Source organism: Aquila chrysaetos, chromosome 6 (assembly GCF_900496995.4).
Source record: "Aquila chrysaetos chrysaetos chromosome 6, bAquChr1.4, whole genome shotgun sequence".
Taxonomy (NCBI): domain Eukaryota; kingdom Metazoa; phylum Chordata; class Aves; order Accipitriformes; family Accipitridae; genus Aquila; species Aquila chrysaetos.
The window spans coordinates 54048050-54069425 of NC_044009.1; the positions used below are offsets into that span (position 1 = coordinate 54048050).

General features: G+C 37.7%; 1 protein-coding gene across 8 annotated transcripts in view; it reads left to right on the forward strand.

Annotated features, from left to right (window-relative positions):
• TANC1 (tetratricopeptide repeat, ankyrin repeat and coiled-coil containing 1) overlaps positions 1 to 21376 on the forward strand; it is a 104013-nt gene that overhangs the window by 61657 nt on the left and 20980 nt on the right. For all 8 annotated transcript variants that reach the window (XM_030016721.2, XM_030016718.2, XM_030016719.2 and 5 more), the window contains 11 exons: positions 1931 to 2188; positions 7416 to 7541; positions 9664 to 9945; positions 10858 to 11009; positions 12314 to 12545; positions 13781 to 13947; positions 16002 to 16609; positions 18073 to 18181; positions 18399 to 18521; positions 19421 to 19657; positions 20319 to 20504. In XM_030016721.2, the coding sequence (XP_029872581.1) occupies positions 1931 to 2188; positions 7416 to 7541; positions 9664 to 9945; positions 10858 to 11009; positions 12314 to 12545; positions 13781 to 13947; positions 16002 to 16609; positions 18073 to 18181; positions 18399 to 18521; positions 19421 to 19657; positions 20319 to 20504 (2480 nt within the window). The remainder of the gene's footprint in view (positions 1 to 1930; positions 2189 to 7415; positions 7542 to 9663; positions 9946 to 10857; positions 11010 to 12313; positions 12546 to 13780; positions 13948 to 16001; positions 16610 to 18072; positions 18182 to 18398; positions 18522 to 19420; positions 19658 to 20318; positions 20505 to 21376) is intronic.

A 21376-nucleotide genomic window follows, 5' to 3' on the forward strand; every position in this document is an offset into this window, starting at 1 on the left:
GTACAAGTACCTCATCGTCCTACAAAGCTGAAGCCGCAGTGCGGTTGATGTGAAAAAAGAATAGTTGGTGCTGCTTCTGACTGGAGAAGCCTCAGAGTTCTAAGGAGAAGTCTGTGTGTTTACATTTGGTTAGGAGTCTAATATGCCAGAATGTTTTACTTAATGATTTGGTGAGTTGAGTGTAGAATTGCCACATATATACCTTTAACATTGAAAAACTTAGCCTGGGGAGGATCCACAGTTCACATAGATATTATTTGAACTGGCATTGATTTTTTTTTTTTTTTTTTTTTTTTAAATCCTGATGCCCTTTCATCTCATTTTATGTCTTCCTCTGTTGCGTTCAACTGTTCAAAACACATTGAGTGTTGGTTTAACCTTTAATAAGTATTTGTTGTTCAGTTATTTTGTAAGAGTTTAATGTAAGTATTGAAAAACATTTTAAATGAAGCAGACTAATTTCACTATTAAACATACAAAAACCAGTATATACTTGCAAAGTGTTTTTATGTGAGCACATTAGCATAGTTTTATCAAACATTACTCAAATAGGTCTTTAGGAATATAAAGTCTTCACACCTTCAGTTATTGCAGGAGGCCTTGATTAACTACAGTCTTGAGGAACTAAAGATGCACTCTGATAACCCTCAGCCACCAAACTGGAATATTTGGAGCACTCTAGATAATGCAGTTTGTGTTGTTTCAGCTTTCTCAAGTGAATCACTGCAGCAGTGGAAAACTACTGTTCTGTAATGCAGCATCCAAAAACACCTGTGTGGTCTTTAGTTGTCTTTTAGCTGAGGATCTGTCTAGCTTTGTGCTGCTTATTTTGCAGCATCTGAAATTTTCATAGCAAAAACCCCACATCTTACTGCCAAAAAGTTTCACATACTGTTGAAAAATTATTTGTAAATGTTTTCTGGTTGGTTTATAATGACATCAGAAACAAACCAAAAAAAGCCTTTATTTCAGCCTCAGATTTACTTTACACTGCAGTACACTGAAATACTTAAAAACCTAAATCAGTATGTTTAATATAATCTGAATTTTTGTTCATATACAGTACTGGGTCTGATGAAACATGCATCAAGCCTTGTATGCTCTTTCTGAGGGTGAAATGTGGTAGGTACTTAAGAAAGATGTAGTATACAGCTCAGTTGCTGGAAGCTTTCTCTCAGGATTAGTTTGCAAGGTATGTGAGTGCAGGCTGATTGTAATCCTAATGTAGCTAAGCTATCTATGTTAGGTGAGCTAGATCTCTGAACAACATTGAATTTTTGTCATTTATGCTTCACAATATACGGGATGTTTGGTCACAAGTAGGCTTATGGAAGGCCTTCCAACTTTGGAAGAACTGTGGAAGTTTTTTCGAAGAAGTGAATTTTGAATTCTTTTTTAAAAATATTTTAAAATATTAGTCTTCAAAAACGTGAATCATCAAAAAGATGCATTTTAACTTTTTTCTTGCCCTACATGCTGTTTTTACTTCTTAATGCGCTTTTGTTGTCTTAATGTTTACAGAGTGGTTTGCAAGTTTGCAAGATATGTTATAGAATTTTAATTTTTAAAAGAAGTTGACACATGTTTTGGTGAAGTAGTAGATCCTTCATATAAAGTCATAAATGCTTTGGGTTCCCACCCCTACCCCCCGCCCTCAGCACAAATTGCATAGATCTAAAGATACACCTGGATTCTTCAGAACATTTTCTTGCCTCCTTTCTCAGGTGTTCTTCCCAATCTGAGAAGCTGTGTTGTTCAGTTCTTTTAAATAAGTAATATTCCTTAAACTTAACGAAATATCCAGTGAAGAAATACTTGAATATCTGCTGGCCCAAAGTGCCATTTGAGTATGAAAATTATAACACATATTAACATGAGTGCACCATTTTCATCTGATGTGTACTTTAGGGTTTTTTTCTCTCTTTTTCAGCAACTATAACAAGTTCATCAGAAAATGATGATCGTAGTGGATCCAGTTTGGAATGGAACAAGGATGGGAGTCTTAGAGCTGGAAAACATCAAGGGATTAGTCATGATCGAAGAACAGATAATTGTTCACCAGTTGCAGAAGAGGAGGCCATTGGATCTGCTGAGAATTTGCCAAAAGCAGTACCAACAGGAGAGGGTCCCGTTCCTTATGCTCAAAGTTCTGGCTCTTTAATAATGCCTCGTCCAAACTCCGTTGCAGGTAAAGTCCTGAGGTGGAAAAAAGGATGTTCTTAATGATAGGACATTTCTGTTGAATCTTTCTGTTGAAGTTAGGGTGTTACTATGAAAGTTTTTTTATAGGCTAAAAAGAAAAGAGCATAGGTTCTAAATTGAATAGATGAGCATTACCCAAGTAGTTTAAAATTGTCATACAGAGGCCATTTATGGTGCTCTTTAGTAGGTATTGGTTAGGTCAGGACTTCTGGAACACTTAAAAGTGCATCAGTCATTCTAGGACTGTATCTGGCGTCAACTAATCCTTGAGGTTGTTGCTTTTGTGTGTGTTCGCATTTGCTGGATCTGTAAATCTGACTAACGCCAAGAGCAAAATCATACTTTGATCCCTGTTGAACAAGTAACATATATATTTTTTAAAGAAATATGTGAAATTCTGCCTTCTAGTTGAACCTTTCATTTAGAACATGTGAGTCCGATCAGTTGTGATAGATAAATATGTGAATTACCATTACTTTTTCTAAGAGTTGTGAAATAGACAAATCTCTGAAAAAGCACTTCTGACTTGGAATCTATTAGTAGAGCCCATCAGATTCTAACAATAATGGGCAATTTGCTTACATAAATAACCCTGCAAGAAAAATGTTCAGGTAGTGTTCAGAAGCATGGCTGCCATATATGTGGCGGTAGGTTTAGCTAATTAAAAATTCAAAGTTAAAAAACTTGGTAAAACCGGTGTGAAGAAAACTTCAGTAATGAGGTTAGGGCTTGGGAGTTGGTGATTCCTAGAGGGAAGATGGGAGGGTATTGTACTTCATTCCAGCTAGAAAATATTGCAAGTAAAAGGGAGTATTTTTAGTATAAAAGACAAAACAAAAATTGATGCGTGGGATTTTCTTAGTATGGTAAGATGTATAGGAGAAATATTGCTAGTAAACCAACTTTTGAAATCATCAATAGCAAAATTTTGGCAAAGAACGTGCTAGCAATTTTGATGATAATCTTTTAAGTTCTGACAACACCACTTTAAATTTTGGAAGGCTATAGATTTTAGTATGAGCACTAATTCTGTGTTTTCGTTGTGAAGGCACAAACATGTTGGTTCAGCTGGGGCAAAAAAAAAAAGAAACATTCTCCATTTCATTTTCAAAGGAAGTATATAATGTGTTTATTCCGGAAAAGTCCAGCAAATTATAATACATTGGAACTGCAATAGAAAAAGATGCTAATGCAGCCCAGTAAATGTTATCACGAACCTAAGACTTGTCGGTAATAGCCAAAATCCGATGTTTTAAAAAAAACAGTCCTACATTTAGAATGCTTCATGAAAGATACTGAAACGCACACTGCAATCTTAATAAAGGTAATTTGAGGTTTTAAAATACCACAAAAGTCATTAGCACATTGTTTCAAAATTCTACAGTTGAAGGCTTATTTTGCAGCAACATATCATAATATGAATACAATAATGCCCGGGTTCACAGTGGGAGAGAGAGTCCACAGTTCTCCATAAAACTGCTGTTAGCACTGAGCAAAGCTTTCTGGCTTTCTGCTATGTTTGTTCGTTAGAATCATCTGTTGACGAAAGTGAATGTCTTACAGTGAACAGCAGCAAACAATGGTAATAAGTTTGCATGTCTCTAGCTATTTTATGTAGTTATAAAATGACAAATGTTAGAAACAATTTTTGAGTCTGCTTTGAAAATACCTTGATTTATCTGCAGTTTGCCTATTGAATGAGCTGAGCTATAGTTTTGTAGCACCAAAAAGTTAAAGCTCTGTGCAAATTGTCCCATGTCAAAGGAAATGTAATATCCTGATGTTAGATGTTCTAGTATCTGATAGTGCACAGATTTTGGCTACAGATTTTTGTGAAATCTTAGGTGCTTTTAAGCTGTAAATGACTGTTTTCTGGCTTTTGACCACCAGTGTTAAATATCTCTCTTTAAAAACTGGATACTTGTGCTACACATGCAAGAAATCAAATAATTAATCTGCAATAACCTTGCAGATAAGGGTGACTGCAGAAATTTTTCCTAGATGAACATGGGATTGGAAGTTGTCACACTTCCACTCCCTGCTAGAGAAGCAGGAGTGTTGTTTTAGGAGTCATTGAATTGCATCTTGCTGTTACTGCTTCCCCTTTTATTATGTCTCACTCCCTGTTTTGGAGTTCTGAGATGGACCACAACCATGCCATGCTCCTGCTTTTCCTTTTATCTTACGTTATTCTCTTCCTGAAGAAAACTGCCTCATTCATGAACATGATGAATATGATATTCCAACTCTGCATCGTATGTCAAGCTCATGTGTTCTGCTCTGGTTATCATTTGGAGCATTTTTATTGCTTGCATGTGATTCATGTTTTTTCCACGTAATTGATCTGCATGTCTGTTTAAAACTAGTGCCTTTTGGAGGTGGACGTGAGTTTTGCTGACTCTAGGACATGATGGGGGAGGAAGCAGCAACCACCTTCTTCTCATGTATATTATAGCACTACTGCATAAATTTTGGGGAATTTCACTCTGTACTAAATGGCTTTGTTGCCAAAGAGGACTGCAGTAACTGCCTTTTCATTGTTACAGCTGCCTGAAATACAGATCCCCAGATTTTAGCTTTGGCTTCTTGTAGACTTAAGAGTACCTGAGTTTTCCGAGTGTTAAAAAGCATAGACTACTTGAGGTGGTAAGGGACCCCTGGAGGTTTCTGGTCCACCACCTCACTGGAAGCACATCCAATTAGAACAGTTTGCTCAGGGCCTTGTTCAGTTGAGTGTTCAGTAACTCCAAGGATGAATATTCCCCCATATCTTCGGGCAACTTGTTTGGGTGTCCTCAGTGAATTTTTTTTCCTTTATATCTAGTGTGAATTTCCCGTGTTCCAGCCTGTGTTCATTGCCTCTCATCCTGTTACTGTGCCTCTCCAAGAAGAGTCTGATTGTGGCCTCCTGTTAGGTAAAGAATGACAGTCGGCTGCTGCCTTAGCCATCTCTGTTCAAAGCTGAACAAACTCAATTCAAACCTGAGATCTCCCTCCATGTTTGATGCAAAGGAATTCTGTGCAGCCTCTCATATTTTTAAAGTGACATCCACATGAACATTGCTTTTTTTTTGACTCTGGCTCTTTTTCTAGTCTTTAAACTCTTTCATTTCATTGTTTTATTATTCATCCACTGCATTCAGGATTTTTTTCATTGCTGTAAATTTGGACTGGAGTTTAATTTTCAGGCTGGACTTCTGCTATATTAGTACTGAATACCTCGGCTCTGAACATCCCACTGCAAGCCCCATTCACCTCTTACAACTTGGACCTGTCGTTTTGACTTCCCTGTTTTACCCTAGGAAGAGATGGTAGTCAGTTAATGCTCAGTAGGTCTGTCTCTTTCTTGTACTGGGAAGCCCAGAACTGGACACAGTACTCCAGGTGTGGTCTCACCAGTGCTGAGCAGAGGAGGATTGCCTCCCTGAACCTGCTGGCAACACTCTTCCTCATGCAGCCCAGGATGCTGTTGGCTGCCTTTGCCACAAGGGTGTATTGCAATCTTATGGTCAGCTTGTTTACCACCAGAACCCCAAGGTCCTTTTCTGCACAGCTGCTTTCCAGCCTGTCAGCCCCCATTGTGTACTGATGCCTGGGGTTACTCCTCAGATGGAGGACTTTGCACTTCCCTTGGTTGAACTTCATGAGATTCCACTCAGCCCAGTTCTCCAGCCTGTCAAGGTCCATCAGAATGCCAGCACAGTTGTCTGGCATGTCAGCTGTTCTCCCAGTTTTGTATCACCTGCAGACTTGGTTAGGTTGCACACTGTCCATCATGTAGGTCATTAATGAAGACGTTAAACAGTACTGGACCCAGCGTTGATTGCTGGAGTATACCACTAGTGAGTTGCCTCCAGCTGGACCGATCACAACCCTCTGTGCTCATCCATGCAGCCAATTTTGGGTCCACCTCACTCTGCACTTACGTAACCTGTACTTCATCGGCTTGTCCATGACAGTGTTATGGGAGTCAGTGTCAGAAGCCTTACTAAAGTCAAGGTAGACAGCATCCATCCACCAAGCCAGTCATCATCCTATAGTATCATAGAATCACAGAATGGGTTGGGTTGGAAGGGATCTTTAACTACCACCTAGTTCCAAACCCCTGCAGTGGACAGGGACATCTTTCGCTAGATCAGGTTGCTCAAAGCCCCATCCAGCTTGTGTTCAGTTAAGAGCTCCTTGCTTATCCATGCAGGCCTCATGCTATATTTGCTTTATTTCCTGCTTGTCAGGATGGCCCTTTCTTGAGCTTGCAGGACATTATCCTTGAGTGTCAACCAGCATCTTTGGATCCCTCTTCTCTCCAGGACTATATGCCATGGGATTCTTCCAAGCAGAACTCTGAAGAGGTTAGAGTGTCTGCTCCTGAAATCTGGTGGTGTGCTCCTGCTTTTTGCTCTGCTCTCTCATATCGGGATCCTGAACTCTACCATCTCATGGTCACTGCAGCCAAGACTGCCCTCAACTTTCACATCTATGACAAGTTCTTCCTTGTTTGTATCGGGTCCAGCAGACCATCTTTCCTTTTTGGCTTCTCAGTCACCTATGCCAGGAAGTTGTTGTCAGTACAATCCAGGAATCTGAATTGCTTGTGTCTTGCTGTGTTGTCCCTCCAACAGATGGAAGATTTTGGATTTGATACCAGTTTGAAAACTGCTTTTTTAATGTGAATATTCATTTGGTTTATTTCTGGTGAAAAAGTATATATTCCTGACATAACTTGGCAAATATGTTCTCTGAATTTTCAGTTCTTCTTTTGTATAGCTATCATTTTGGTTTAAAGATTGAAGAAAAATAAAAAATGTTATCCAGAATTCTGTAGCATTCGATACACAAAATATAAATATTTCCTCACAGATAGTGTACTAGCAGATAATATCTGATCCTGTTCCTAGCACCTCTGACCTTACTGAAATGGTTGTTCTCATAGTAAAAAAGGAAACTGTATTAACATGAGAACCGTTTACCACGTGAGGAAGTTAAGGCAGACGTGAAGGCCATCTGATAGGGGAAAAAATCCAACTGAATCTTTAGTGAACTTGATTGAGGAGCATTTTGTAAATGTTATAACATGAATGACTTCAACCACTGCCGTTGTCTAGAAAAACTTGTCTGTAAGTACTATGTTGAGGAAAGAACTGTAATAAATAATAATGTTCTTTGTAACTTATGCTGAGAGAAAAATAAGCTTCAATCCTTTAATACTATAGCAACAAGTTCAACCAAACTGGAAGATCTGAGTTATTTGGATGGACAAAGAAATACTCCTTTACGCACTTCAATTCGCTTACCTTGGCACAACACTGCTGGTGGAAGAGTGCAGCAGGAAAGTAAAGGTATACATATTTACATCTGCATCTGTCTTGACACAGTCATACAGTTCTTCAGTAGTTTTGTAACATGGATGTTCTGTGATCCTTGTAAACGCCTCCATCCCACAAAGTGCTCCTGACAGATCACTCAACTTGTCTGAAAATAAGATGCTTGCTTACACTTTTTCCTCCATAATGTTGTGGCTTAGAAATTGAATGTATAGCTTTTAATAAGAAATCAGTATATTGTTTATCTAAGTGTGCATGGGCAGTGCAGCGCAGATCATGTGAATCTCCAAATTGAAGTTGTGTAATACCAGTGGTCAGGAACTGTTCTGAATATTTTCGTGACTGCTAGATTTTATCATGTGATGTTCAGGTAACAGTGTATTGCAATTTAAGAAATACTATGCTGAATTTAAAATCTTCAAGAGGCTGTCACTAGAATTCTATTTTAGGAAGAAAACTGATCTAATAGCATCACACTTACTTATGGCTAATATATACTTCAATATCTCTGGTCTTTGAGTCTGAAAATAGCAGGTTTATGTTAAATGCAAGTGATGTGTGCAATTTTTTGTTTTCTCCTCTTAACTAATGTAGTCATCTGCAGGTTCTGTTAATTTACCAACGTCACAAATGGGTGATTTAGCCCACTTAAGGAACCACTGTCTTAAGGTATCAGCAAAAGTGTTTTTATTGAAATAGGATGTTGTAAAAGTGCGACTTAACAAAGTTTGATGGCAAGGTTCGCTCTGTTACTTACTGCACAAAGGATATAATGATTCAAAGCTACCAAGACAAAATCTTAGGGCACTGTAACACAAGGTTATGCACAATATCGGTCACTTGCAAAAGATGTGCAGTGTGTGAGGTCTCTGCCTCGAGGAGCAACCTTGAGGGCGTCCCAGCCCAAGGGGAGATCACCGCTGTGCAGCCACACTGCCTAGCAGGGAGAGTTCAGAGAAGGCTCGCTTAGGCTGTCATATTTATGGGATAAAGTGGTTGGCTTGTAGTCAGATTGCATGTGATGGGAAAGGTGTGCATGAGACTCCTTGCACCCACAACTTTCTTTGTTCTTTGGTGAATGAGTCTTGGAGGAACCACCTGCTGTTCGTGTATTAATCGAATGATCAGTGTTCCAAGCTCATATGCATTGATGCTCACTGTGTCACTCTGCTCCTTTGTGGGTTTCCAGAGAACAGACTGGAACTAGAGAAGTTCTTGGCCTGGTTACAGCTCAGGCCTCTACCTCCTTTGGAGCCTGAACCAAACTACCACTGGTTTGGTCGAGAAGTTGAGTGCATCCGTCACAACCAATGACAACTAAAAGCAGAACAATTTAAGCAAATTCCTGGTAAAACTGATCTTGAGATCATATATAGGTGCTGTGCTGTTCTCTTTCATTTATGTTTTTTCATAGTCGTAGATCAATGCTGAAACAGCATTTGTGTAACATTAGGTGTGGTTAATGAATCCTCAGCATTATATAAGTGAACATTATTATTTCTGTAAATTTTAATGCATTTTATGCAACCAAACCCAAATTACTCTTCTCTCTGTGAGTCTTGTCAGGTGTGCCAAATGTATAGATTAAAGTAATCAAACATGACTACACTTTCAGCTGTGCTGTGTAATTTCTATTCTTGTGGCTTCAAAAGTACAGAAAAACAGGGTAGTAATTTTTTTTTTTTACAGTACTTTAAAAATATGGGGAGTGTTAAAACAGAAAAATTTATTTATTCTCTGTACCTTTTTCTGTTTCTCTCTAAATGTCTTTACAGATCTGAAGACCTGACACTGAGATGCTCAGCATTGTAGTTCACTCTAAACTGAATGTTTGGCAGTTCCCCATTTATAGAATTATTAATGCATTTTTAAGAAAACTTTTGGATTCTGCAACTTACTAACTCAAATTCAATTGTAAAAAATCCTCAAATCATAGTTGTAGCTTCTCTCCTAGAATTTAATTCACGTAGGAATTACGGAGGCTACTTGAACTGAGCAAATCAGTCTTTAGCTCTAAGAAGCCTGATTATGAACGCTATTAACAAGGTCACTGAATTAAATGATCTTCTGAAACAGTGCTGGTTTATTGCATGTCAGTTTCTTCTAATAAACTTTTCTCCCTGCCACCTCTTCTCAGCTCGTTTCATCCCCTATAAGCCTCAAGACATTTTGCTGAAGCCACTATTGTTTGAAGTGCCAAGTATAACAACAGACTCGGTGTTTGTTGGAAGAGAATGGCTGTTTCAAGTGATTGAAGAAAGATTGAAGAATACTGATCCAGCAGAGAACAGAGGAGCAGTCATTACTGGAAATGTGGGATTTGGAAAGACTGCAATTATTTCACGGCTGGTGGCACTCAGCTGCCATGGAAGTCGCATGAGGCAAATAGCTTCAAATAGCCCGAATTCATCCCCAAAAAGTACGTTCTTTTTCTGAGTAATTGTTTGGTTATTGTGCTGATAATAAGCGTCGAATGTTGTTTGCTTTTTTGGCTTAGGGTAGCGGGGCCTTATCAACTCCTCACCAAATACTTGTTTCCTCCAGTGAGGAAAGGAAACTGTTAAAATTGTATGCTTTGACAAATACCTTTCACATAATATAGGGTGGGCTCAGCCCATGAAAAGAGACAGTGAAATGGAGACAATATGTAGAATCTATTCCTTCTGTCAGGCAGTGTGTACCCTAAACTCTGTTGGTAGTGTGACTGGAGTAGCTTGTTCTCCCATTAGTTTGGAAAGAGAGAAGTGACATGTTTCTTCCTCACTGTGTACCACATGCTTTTTGCTACCAGTGTTTTCCATAGAATTTCAGTAGAGGCAAGAATAAAGCTATGGAGAAACCCATTCTGTCTTCTACTGGGATCCATAGGATTCTGTCACCTGACCAATCCAGTGCCTGTGTTAACTGGACGGATGGTGTGACTGTCTTTACTGCTACTTCCCCTGCTGACACTTCAAATAATAATAATAATAATAGTAGTATTCATAATAATGATAAATTGTTCATATTTTTCAAGAGTTCAGTCATATAATAACTATTAGTTTAAATGTGTCATCACATATATAATTTTCATAAGGAAACTCTTCACATCAGCATGGTTTTGCTTTCAGTAATGTTATAGTTTTCCTCAAAAAGTCAGTTGAATTGTTTTAAAATTCTCAAGTTGCAAATATGGCCTGTATTTATCAGACTAGTTGCAGGCTTCTTTAAATGCTAGTGTTCAGTTTTAATGTTCACTCTAGCAGTAAAGATATTCTGTGGTGTTTTCCTGTAAAACAATCTGCTATCAGCAAATTTGGTCTCTTTTGTATTTGTTGCCTTTTAAAAATAGGTGGTGACTCCTGTCAGGAGATTCCCTTAAGTCAGTTACCCCTGTCTGCTCCTCCAACAAGTAGTACCAATACAATGAAGACTCTGAATTGTCCTGGTACTCCTGAATACCAAAATCAAACAGCTGATTCTGTGAGTCGCCTTGCTTCAAAGGTGAGTTTTCACTTACTAATAGATTTTCAGTACGTTAGAAAACCTCTAACATTGGGGGAGACAGTCTGCTTTGCAAAGCCTCCTGGGTATGCCAGTAGTCAGTGGTGGGAGAACTGGCAGTAACCTTGGACGCTTCTAAAAGATGTGTATGATTCATGACTGGTGAAACCAGCTACCTACCGTTTCTACCTTTGAAGTTGTTACTTGAATTCTGCTTGGTCATAGAAGGAGTTATGTTAAAAACTTCACATCTGTTTTATGTGTGTATGGGAGGTTGGGATCCTTTACTTGCAAAAGAGGCTGTGTGTTCTCTACAGGTAGATGCTTAGCGTACCTTCCAAAAGCAAAATTCTGGAGAAAAAAAAAGAAGATAAAATGTTTTATCTGTGTATAATCCATCTATATTCTATGATACAGGTTGAGTCTGAATGTAGTCTTTCTATTTTCCATACTCTGAGAGTCTGAAGTAAGCCATTAAAGTTATTTTTGCATTAGATTATGATGATGTGTTTTATTTTTTGCTTAAGTAGTAAAAATAATTAATGTCTGAATTGCTTACTTCATGCAAATAGTTGTGAGGAAAACGTGAGGTTATTGTTGCAGTCTTTAAGATGATGTGTATTAGTTGGAAAAAATGTTATGAAAGCTACTGAAGTGAAAACTTTTTATTTACTGTGAACACCATGTTTTCCTTGTGGTTTGATTCCGCCCGCCTGCCCCCCCCCCCCCCCCCCCCCAAGAAATATGCCCTATGTTATATTTTTAAGTAATACATACCTTTTGCAATAATCAGAATAAAGCCAGTTGTCCTCTTTCTCTATTTGCTATATGAGGATGTCTTTAATAGCTGTCTGTCATTTACTTTTGCCTGATAATGATCAAATTAGTCCTTGGGACATTACAGTGTGTGACACAATGTTATTAAATTATAGCTAACAGGTTGCTTAGTCAGAGCCTCATTATTTTCCGGGTACTACTTGTTACTTAGCTGTTTACCCACTGTATCCAAATGCCATGAACTCAGATTATTATGTTTTCCTGCCAGAATCTGACACTTTGATTTCTTTTCCTCTTTGCATGCCCTACCAGGTCAAAATCTATTTCATTGTCTTCTTTTCTGTGTCTCTGACACAGGCCATCTGAGATCAGTTGCGGAGTTGGATAATTATTCTAACACTGAAAAATATTGTGTAGTTGAAAGAGAAATTTAGTAACACTTTATCATAATTGGACTAACTAGTAACCAACTTAAATATTGAAGGGGTAACACTTTTTTTTTTTTTTTTTTTTTTTTAATTCTTCAGGTCGTTGCTTATCACTATTGTCAAGCTGACAACACATACACGTGTCTTGTCCCAGAATTCGTGCACAGTATTGCAGCTTTACTTTGTCGTTCAAATCAATTAACAGCATATAGAGATCTTCTAATAAAAGAGCCTCATTTACAAAGCATGCTTAGTCTGAGATCTTGTGTCCAAGATCCAGCAGCAGCTTTTAAAAGGGGAGTGTTGGAACCACTTTCAAACCTCAGGAAAGGTAGGTTAAGCAGGAAGTGACTTGGAAACTGAATCTAAACTGCATAAAAAGTGAAAAAAATCTAAGAATATGTATTTTAATGCTCTAGGAGAAATAAATAAAGCAGAACATTCCCAGAGAAAGGGATTCCTTAATTGTGGTAGTTGTTTGTAACAATAATAGGTAGGTTTTGAACAGTTGTTTCATGTTTTAAAATAAAATTCTGTGAAACTTGCTAAAGATCATGGAAGCTTCACAGGGGTTTTTTTGCCAGAAAGCTCAAGGGTAACTTTGTAGCTTGAAGTTAAGGCTGGCACATTTGCATTAAAGGATTTTGTTTTCAGATGCTTTTGAGTTTTGCCACACTTTTTTGTTTTGTAATTTTCTGTGCCTAAACACCTGCAAAGTGGGTGTGGTTTTGCTTGCTTTTAAAATTGATATGGTAATTTTCCAGAAAAGCATGTAACAACATGATTTTGGTATTTAAAAAAAAACTAGCAAAATCCTCCTTGAAAACATCTAGCTTCACAGTATATGCCAGCTTGTGCAGGTACTTGATATATGGCAAGGCAAGGGAGGAGATTGGCCCATGTGTGAACAGAGCATGTGTCGTTCCTATGAAAACTGGTTTGCAGTTCTTGAATTTTGTTGACCGTCAACAAAATTCCTGTGAAATCCATTGGCAAATCTTACATTTTCCCCTGAGATTGTCATCCTTAATAAGTGCTCAAAATGAATATTGGTAGCTTCTCAAGCTGTTGCAAAATAAGCTTTTCTCCTCAGAACTGAAAGTGTAAACCAATGCCTTTATGATTTTTGCAAATTGTAAACTTTTTTTGTTAGGTAAGTCCAAAAAGGATAAGTTTTAAGTAAATAGCTAATAATTAAAAGCAGTGTTAACTAATAGCTTAAACAACCTACATATGCCTTCTTCCCATATCCATGCATCTCTTATGTTAACAGCCTTGTTTAATCTTTTAACTCTTTTTTAAATCAGTTGTGAAATAGATCCATAATAATAGTGCAGTAAAAAACACTATTGTAGGTGATTGCTTCCACTTTTTATCATTTTATGGCAACGTTGTTTTATATCTCCAAATGTTTTTAATCTCCTAAGTAATGCTTAAATGCCATAGGAGTATTGCTGTGGATAAAGATATGTTTATATTTCTTGATGTTCAAAATTTGGGGATAGAATACGTCACTTGATAGGAGAATTTGTATTAATCCTTTCCTTCTTTATTTTCATACTTCAGAGCAGAAAATTCCTGAGGAAGACTACATAATTTTGATAGATGGTTTAAATGATGCTGAATTTCATAAACCCGATTATGGTGACACACTTTCTTCATTTATCACAAACATAATCTGTAAGTTTCCTCCCTGGCTGAAGCTCATTGTGACTGTAAGAACTAACTTCCAGGTAAAAACACCTTTTAACTTTTTTCTTGCCCTCAAAGACTAAGTGATCTTTTATATTGGTGCAGCTGCATTATTATGAAAAATGCTGGGTTTAGAGGAATTCAAAGTAAAGTCTCTTGGTTTTTTTTCCTTCCTTACTTTGTTGTTGCATGCTTATTTACAGTGCACAAGTATGATATTGGAGGCCTTTTTTGTTTTGAATCACTTTCCTGGGTATGCTAGTAGAATTGCTAATACAAGAAGTGGTGAAATCAGAGTATGCTTCCTTGGCCTTCAGGAGTGAAATAGAAAAATGAATGATTGAAAGCTTATAAAAATAAAAGTAATTAGAAGCCCATAGTGATTTTTCCTTCAATGTTTACTTGTTGGAGTGTATTTCTGCTGGTATTAAGCTCTGGATTTTCACTTTTTGGGACGGGATAAGCCACAATTCCACTATCTATGTTGATGAGATTGATTTCTGGCCTTATTACCATTGACCTCTGCATCTCTTCATCTCTTTGCTGCCCCTGAAAAAACCCAGTCTCAAAACTTCTGGTTAAAGCATTTTGTCAGAACTAAGCAGCTAAGAGATACTTGCAGAAATCCTGAGGGTTTTTAAGTGAGGCCATACAGAATTCCTGTTTTTCTGTGCTGGACAGTAGTAATGTTCTGAACAAAGTTCTGGGTTTGTTTCCAGCACTAGTCAGGCTGTTTTAAGACGGTCGACTTCAGTTCACTTCAGTTTAAAAAAGAAGGTGTGTCAGTTTTAGTCTTTTACCATATCTCTGAGATATAGCGCCCTTTATATATTTTGACAGTGCTTGAGATACAGCTCTACCAGTCCTATACTGCTGCTTGACTAGGCATCCCTCATTCTTGAAGAAAACTTGGAGGACTGAGTCCAGCTCTGTGGTAGCTGTTTACTAATGCAGTTGAGAGTATATCTGGACAGAAGTAGGCCGATGGCTCCAGAGTTGCTCTGTGCACCAAGCTGACAAGGTGCAAGACAGTGCTGATGCGAAGTTGGATGTGTGATGTGGTTGGACTAGATGACCTTTAAAGGTCCCTTCCAACCCAAACTGTTCCATGATTTTGTGTCCGTTTTGACAATGTTAAGGTGCAGGTGTGCTTCAGTATGACCTTCTGAGAGTTTATTTCATATCTGCCTTCTTGCCACTAGCACTCTAAGCATTTAACTGGCTGAAGAGTTTAGTTCTCAACTAAATTTTATTTTTAATGAGGGATTTCTATAGTAGAGATGGTTTAATCTCTGGAGAAGTGTGCATCTGTGATCAAAACATCTTACTAGCCTCCTGAAAGTTCAGCTTTTTGAAATCCATTCAAAGCGGAATAGAGAGTTCCTTTTTGTGTTGTGAAAGTGTTGAGATGTTTGTTAAACACTTCTGATATATGCCTCTGTGTAAGAAGTTTTAGGTCTTTTGGATCTTTCTTTACATAAACATAAATGTGTTCTGTGTTACATAAACATAAAAATGTGTTAAAGTAAACCTGTTGAAGTGTCTTGACTTGTCCCATACTTGTTACTTGCCTTAAACTAAATGGGGGGCTGTATATGTGTGGATGGTACCTTTCTGGTACATTGTTACAGGAGGATGTAATAATGAGGAGATTCTTTTCTCTCTTGTAATTTCTGATATTTCTTAATAAATCACTCCCTCTTAATAGATTATTCCTTCTACCTCGCCCCTTCCCCTGGCCCGTCTTAGGGTCCAATTTTGGTAACTGTTTTCTGTTCCCTTAATTTTGAAGTGATCATTTCTATAGCTTATCCCCTTCAGTTGCCTTGCTGAGCTTGGTCAGTAAAATATTTGAGACCTTCCTATGAAAAATGATGAAATGTAGAAATACTATTGTACCTGTTAACAGGGGACAATATTTGCAAAGCCATCACAGAGATACTGAATTTATTTATCTGCCTGGTACTCATTACAGAAGAGAAATATAGCAAAGATGCATTGTTGAATTTTCAGTGCTGGAATACTGTAATGCCTGTGTGGTTTGTTTTTTGGTTTTTTTTCCTTTCCTGTTTTTTTCCCCCTCTTCCCCTCATAGGAAGTAGTAAGTTCACTGCCCTTTATCGCAATATCCCTGGACAATTTTCCAGACAACGAAGAAATTCATGATGACTTGAATGCTTATATTCAGTACAGAATTAATAACAGCCAGGACATTGTAAACAACATATCTTTAAATGGAAAAGCTGATGCAGCTATTATTGGGAAAGTGAGTAATCACCTGATCATGAGAAGCCTGGGATCTTACCTCTATTTGAAACTTACTCTGGATCTTTTCCAAAAAGGTCACTTAGTAATCAAAAGTGCAAGCTACAAGGTTGTTCCAGTGTCTCTATCAGAACTGTACTTACTTCAGTGCAATATGAAGTTCATGACAAACTCTGCTTTTGAGCGAGCCCTGCCAATATTAAATGTGGCACTGGCATCCCTACATCCCATGACAGATGACCAGATTTTCCAAGCTATTAATGCAGGCCAAATAAATGGTGAACAGCAATGGGAAGACTTCAGCCAAAGGATGGAAGCCCTTTCGTGTTTTCTGATAAAAAGACGTGACAAAACACGTATGTTCTGCCATCCTTCCTTCAGGGAATGGCTTGTTTGGAGAGCAGACGGTGAAAATACTGACTTCTTATGTGAGCCAAGGTAAATGAAACCTGCAGTAAATCATGTTCAAATAACTGCTATTATGTTTTATATAATAGGTTGCAACAATTGGTGAGAGGAAAGAGTAATGTTAAAACACAAGCATGCCTAATTTTTTCCAAAATAAAAACTTCTATGTGTTTAGAGGTAGACTTGACCAGAAGTATCAGAGGTTACAATGCATAATTGACTTCGCAGAATTTGCAGATCTGCATTTGACTTTGCTACCTTCATGGAGAAATGAGTACTATGTTGTTATTAATATAGCAAAATTGTTGAGAATTATGTGCAGCAGCACCTTGTCTATTTAGAGTGCAGGAATAGAAAGAACAGATCATTTGGGCTCTTTTAAACATAAAAATATTAAGACATTTTGTTCTATAATTATATCCTCATGGCATTGTTTCAGTTTGTTCCATCTCACCTTCTTTGACTTAGCATGAATTAGTTAAATTGGAGACAATGAGCTGTTATTGTACGTGCATATTCTCGTAGTCTGCATCTTCCATTTTTTTCATATTCTTCAGTAATATATTCATATTCAGTAAAATATTCATATTTTACTGAATTCTTCAATAAAAATAATTCTTCAGTAAAATATTCATATTTTACTTTTTTTGGTTTTATGAAAGAATAAATAATGCTGACGTTTAAAATTAGCACCAACCCAAGACTTCTCTGTGCTTTTGAGTGGATTCAACAAAAACAGTTCAGCAGGTGGAATTACCAGGGTTGCAGACTGTTTGGCCCCTACCGTTTTTAAATGTTGCTAGCTGCACCCTGGGCCCATTGAATACCTGATGCATGGTGTGTGCTGTAACAGAAGGTGGAGTGTTGCCTAGTCTTACTTAAAGCTTCCTTTTTTGAAAAGCTCTGTTAAGAAGTTTCTGAAGGTGGGGTGAGAAGCTCCCCGCAACTTCATCCCCCAGATGAATAGTCTTCATTAGCGTATGGTTAGTTGTTCAGTTCCAGTATACAGTCTGATTAATGTACAGTATATGATAACCTTGTTTTCTCAGGGTTATGCCATTTCCACTGTTTCCTAGATCACCGACTAATGTAGATGTAGAATTACTAAATACACATTTTACCTCAAATTTCAAAAGGGTTCAGATCTTCTAAAAGGATTGGGTTTTATCTGAGGTACCTGCAGTTTCTGGCTGTGAGATGAAACAAGACAAAAAGGGAGCAGTATGCAAATCGGTGTCCAAAGCTGCATTGGTTCTGACATGAGCCTCTTGTGAGGTGACAGTACAGAAATATTAGGATTGTGTTTCAACTTTGAAATTTACCTTTTTTTTCTTTGCATTATTTTGTTACGGAAAGAATTTTGTTTAGATGTAATGGTATGTTTCAGTAGTGTGACAAAGTAAGTCGAGCTATTGTGACAGGCATACAGATGGGTTAGGATACTTAGGAAAGTATATTTATAAAAGCACTTCTCTCTTAATCCTTTTTACTAGGAATGGACATGCTCTGCTGGCTTTCATGTTTTCTCGACAAGAGGGAAAGTTAAACCGCCAACAAACTATGGAACTTGGTCATCATATACTTAAAGCTCACATTTTTAAGGTAAAGCTTACAGCTTAATAGGTTTTATGATCTATTCATATGAATGCATCTTACAGATTCTCCTCTGAGTTGCTTTAATAATTTTTTAGAAGCTTATGCAAAATACTTGGTAGTGCTAACAAACAGTATTGTTACTCCTCTTTATACTAATGAGATGTAGATGTAAATAGTATTTCTAATCGTATAGAGAGATTTCCTGTTATATCATTTCTGTTAGGGTCTCAGTAAAAGGACTGGGATTTCTTCCAGTCATCTTCAAGCCTTGTGGATTGGTTATAGTACTGATGGACTGTCTGCAGCCCTTGCTTCTCTGAGAAACATCTATACGCCCAATGTGAAGGTAAGAAAATAAGCATTTATGTACAATCAGTGCTTCACCTGCCGCTGTTGCTGTAACTGTTGATGAACGTCAAAATTAACGTAACCCTGGAGAAGAAGAAAAATCACCACTATGCATCTGTAACTGAACTCCTTTATAACAAGTGTTCATGTACTTTTTTAAGCTGTTGTTAAAGTCCAGTTCAGTTCTCCTTGATAGTTTTGATGGAAGGAAGGGTTTCACCCTGATTCTGATGTAGCCACACTCCGTAGCGTAGATAAGCATGTGGATGCATTTTCAGGGGGCCAGATGTACCACCTGATTGGCTGGGCAGACTTCAGCCGTGTTTTTTTGTATGGGGTTTTTTGTATGGGGAAGTATTAAGGGAATTGTAAAGGAGGAAATACTGTGAGAGTGAAAGGCTGTAAAATGCCAGAACTTTGCACTATTATTTGAATCCCTGGATTATGGATGGGGAAATCCAAGTTGACAAGTTGCAATTTTAGCCAACCGCTAAGCCTTTTGATCGGAAATTTGCGTGTACACACACGCACACACATGCTGATAATTTTTTGGGATTGCTTTTTATGCACTCTGGCTCTCTGTTAATGGAGTCAGTTACGTAAATCTGCAGAGTAGTAGCAAATTACACAGATGAAATTGTGCTGAGAGAGTAGTGAGTTTCAGGGGAGAGGTGAGTTCTATTGGGAGTTGACAGTTCGGTAGTACAATAATCTATGTGCTAACAGATGATTTTAAACTTTCATATTGCTACATATGTGATAAAGTCGACATCTGCCAATAACATCTGCATCAGAATTAGGGAGTAACATTTGAGTACCTGAATGAAGATGTCAAAGTCTCTTAATAAATTCAGACAAATCTGAGGAAAAAATTGTTTTATTTAAATTAAATTTTAGGTGAGTCGGCTGCTGATCTTGGCAGGAGCAAATGTGAATTATAGGACTGAAGTACTAAATAATGCTCCAGTGCTGTGTGTTCAGTCGCACCTTGGACATGAAGAAGTGGTCACTCTTTTACTGGAATTTGGAGCTGCTATTGATGGAACTTCAGAAAATGGGATGACAGCACTTAGTTATGCAGCTGCTGCAGGTCACATGAACATAGTTTCACTGCTGTGCAAAAAAGGTGCAAAGGTAAGCTGATGCACAAAGATTGCAATGTTTGCAGCCAAAAAAATCATGCAGAGGCCTAAAAAACCTGTTGTTGATTACATAAGTATATAATTAACAAACATAAACTTGGGGCAGGGTGGCAGGGGAGTCCAGAACATCTACACAGGCTTCCATGAAGCATTTTCCATGTGCCACTGATCACAACACTCTGGCCCATCTGTTCAGTCAGTTTTGGGTCCGTCTCACTGTGCACTTACGTAACCTGTACTTCCATCAGCTTGTCCATGACAATGTTATGGGAGACGGTGTCAGAAGCCTTACTAAAGTCGAGGTAGACAGCATCTGCAGCTCTCCCCTCATCCACCAAGCCAGTCACCTTGTTGCAGAAGGCTCTCAGGTTGGTTAAGCATGATTTCCCCTTGGTAAACCCATGCTGACTACTCCTGATCACCTTCTTGTCTTGCATGTGTTTGGAAATGTTTTCCAGGATTAGTTTTTCCATCCCCTTGCCAGCAACTAAGGTGAGGCTGTTTGATCTGTAATTCCCCAGATCTTCCTTCCTGCCCTTCTTGAAGACAGGAGTGACATTTGCTCTCTTGCAGTGCTTAAGAGCTTCTCCTCTTCATGGTCTTTCACTAGACTTTTTAACTTTGAATATTATTTTTTTTTTCCCCCAATGCAGGTTGACTATGTAGACAAGAAAGGCCAGTGTGCTTTGGTCCATAGTGCATTGAGAGGGCACTGTGATATCCTTCAATACTTGCTTAATGTTGTTTGGATGACTCCTTCCCAAGAACAAAATTCACTAAGAAAAAGCCAGGCACTGCAACAAGCTCTAACAGCAGCTTCCAGTATGGGACACTGTCAGGTAGGTTGACAGTTCAAATATTTCAAAATCTGTTTGAATTTATGAGAATTGTACAACAATGCTTGCAGCTATTTTTAAAAGAAGTTTGGAAAGCAGAAATATTGAAACTTCTGATATTTATAGTAGTATGCATTCTTAGCAGCTGTTTTAAATGCTGTAGATAATTATCCAGTAATACTATTTGCTTCAGGATTTGTTTATATGTAATTTTCTGCCTACTTTTTCCTCCCTTCTTGGAAGCTGTCCTAAATCTCTAGTGGTAATGATGATATTCTGTATCAGTGATGCACCCTAGTTTGTTTCTACTTCAGGTTGAATTTCTTTTTTTATACTGTAACAAGTTGTATATTGTGCATACATGCACATGCTTAACTTTTTAACCTGATGCACATGTCAAGTTACACACTTTAGCTTGCTTCAGCTTAATGTCGCTTAAAACAGAAATTTGGAGTTGTGTGGATGTATATGATAAAAGAAGTGTTTGTCAGTGTTACAGTATTGCTCAGTAAAAGGAACACTAAAAGTAAACACATAAGAAATACTCAAAATGCTTTAGATATTTAGGTGATACAAGTATGTCTTCTGTTCATTGGGAAAATAAATCTTAACCTTGATACAAAAGTAATCAGTAAGTAAAGATACTTGAATAAAGATCACAGTAGGCTGATGGAATTTCCTGTTTATGTATTACAAGTGATGTGCCAAAAGTGGAAACTTAAAATCTCTTCCATAAAACCATTTCAATATTTACTACTTTTAAATCTATTTTTTAATTGCTATAAGATCAAGAATCTGATCTTTGAAGTTGTTTACATGATTCAAACATATGTCTGTGCAATTAATTTATTATATGATATATAAGCCATCACTGT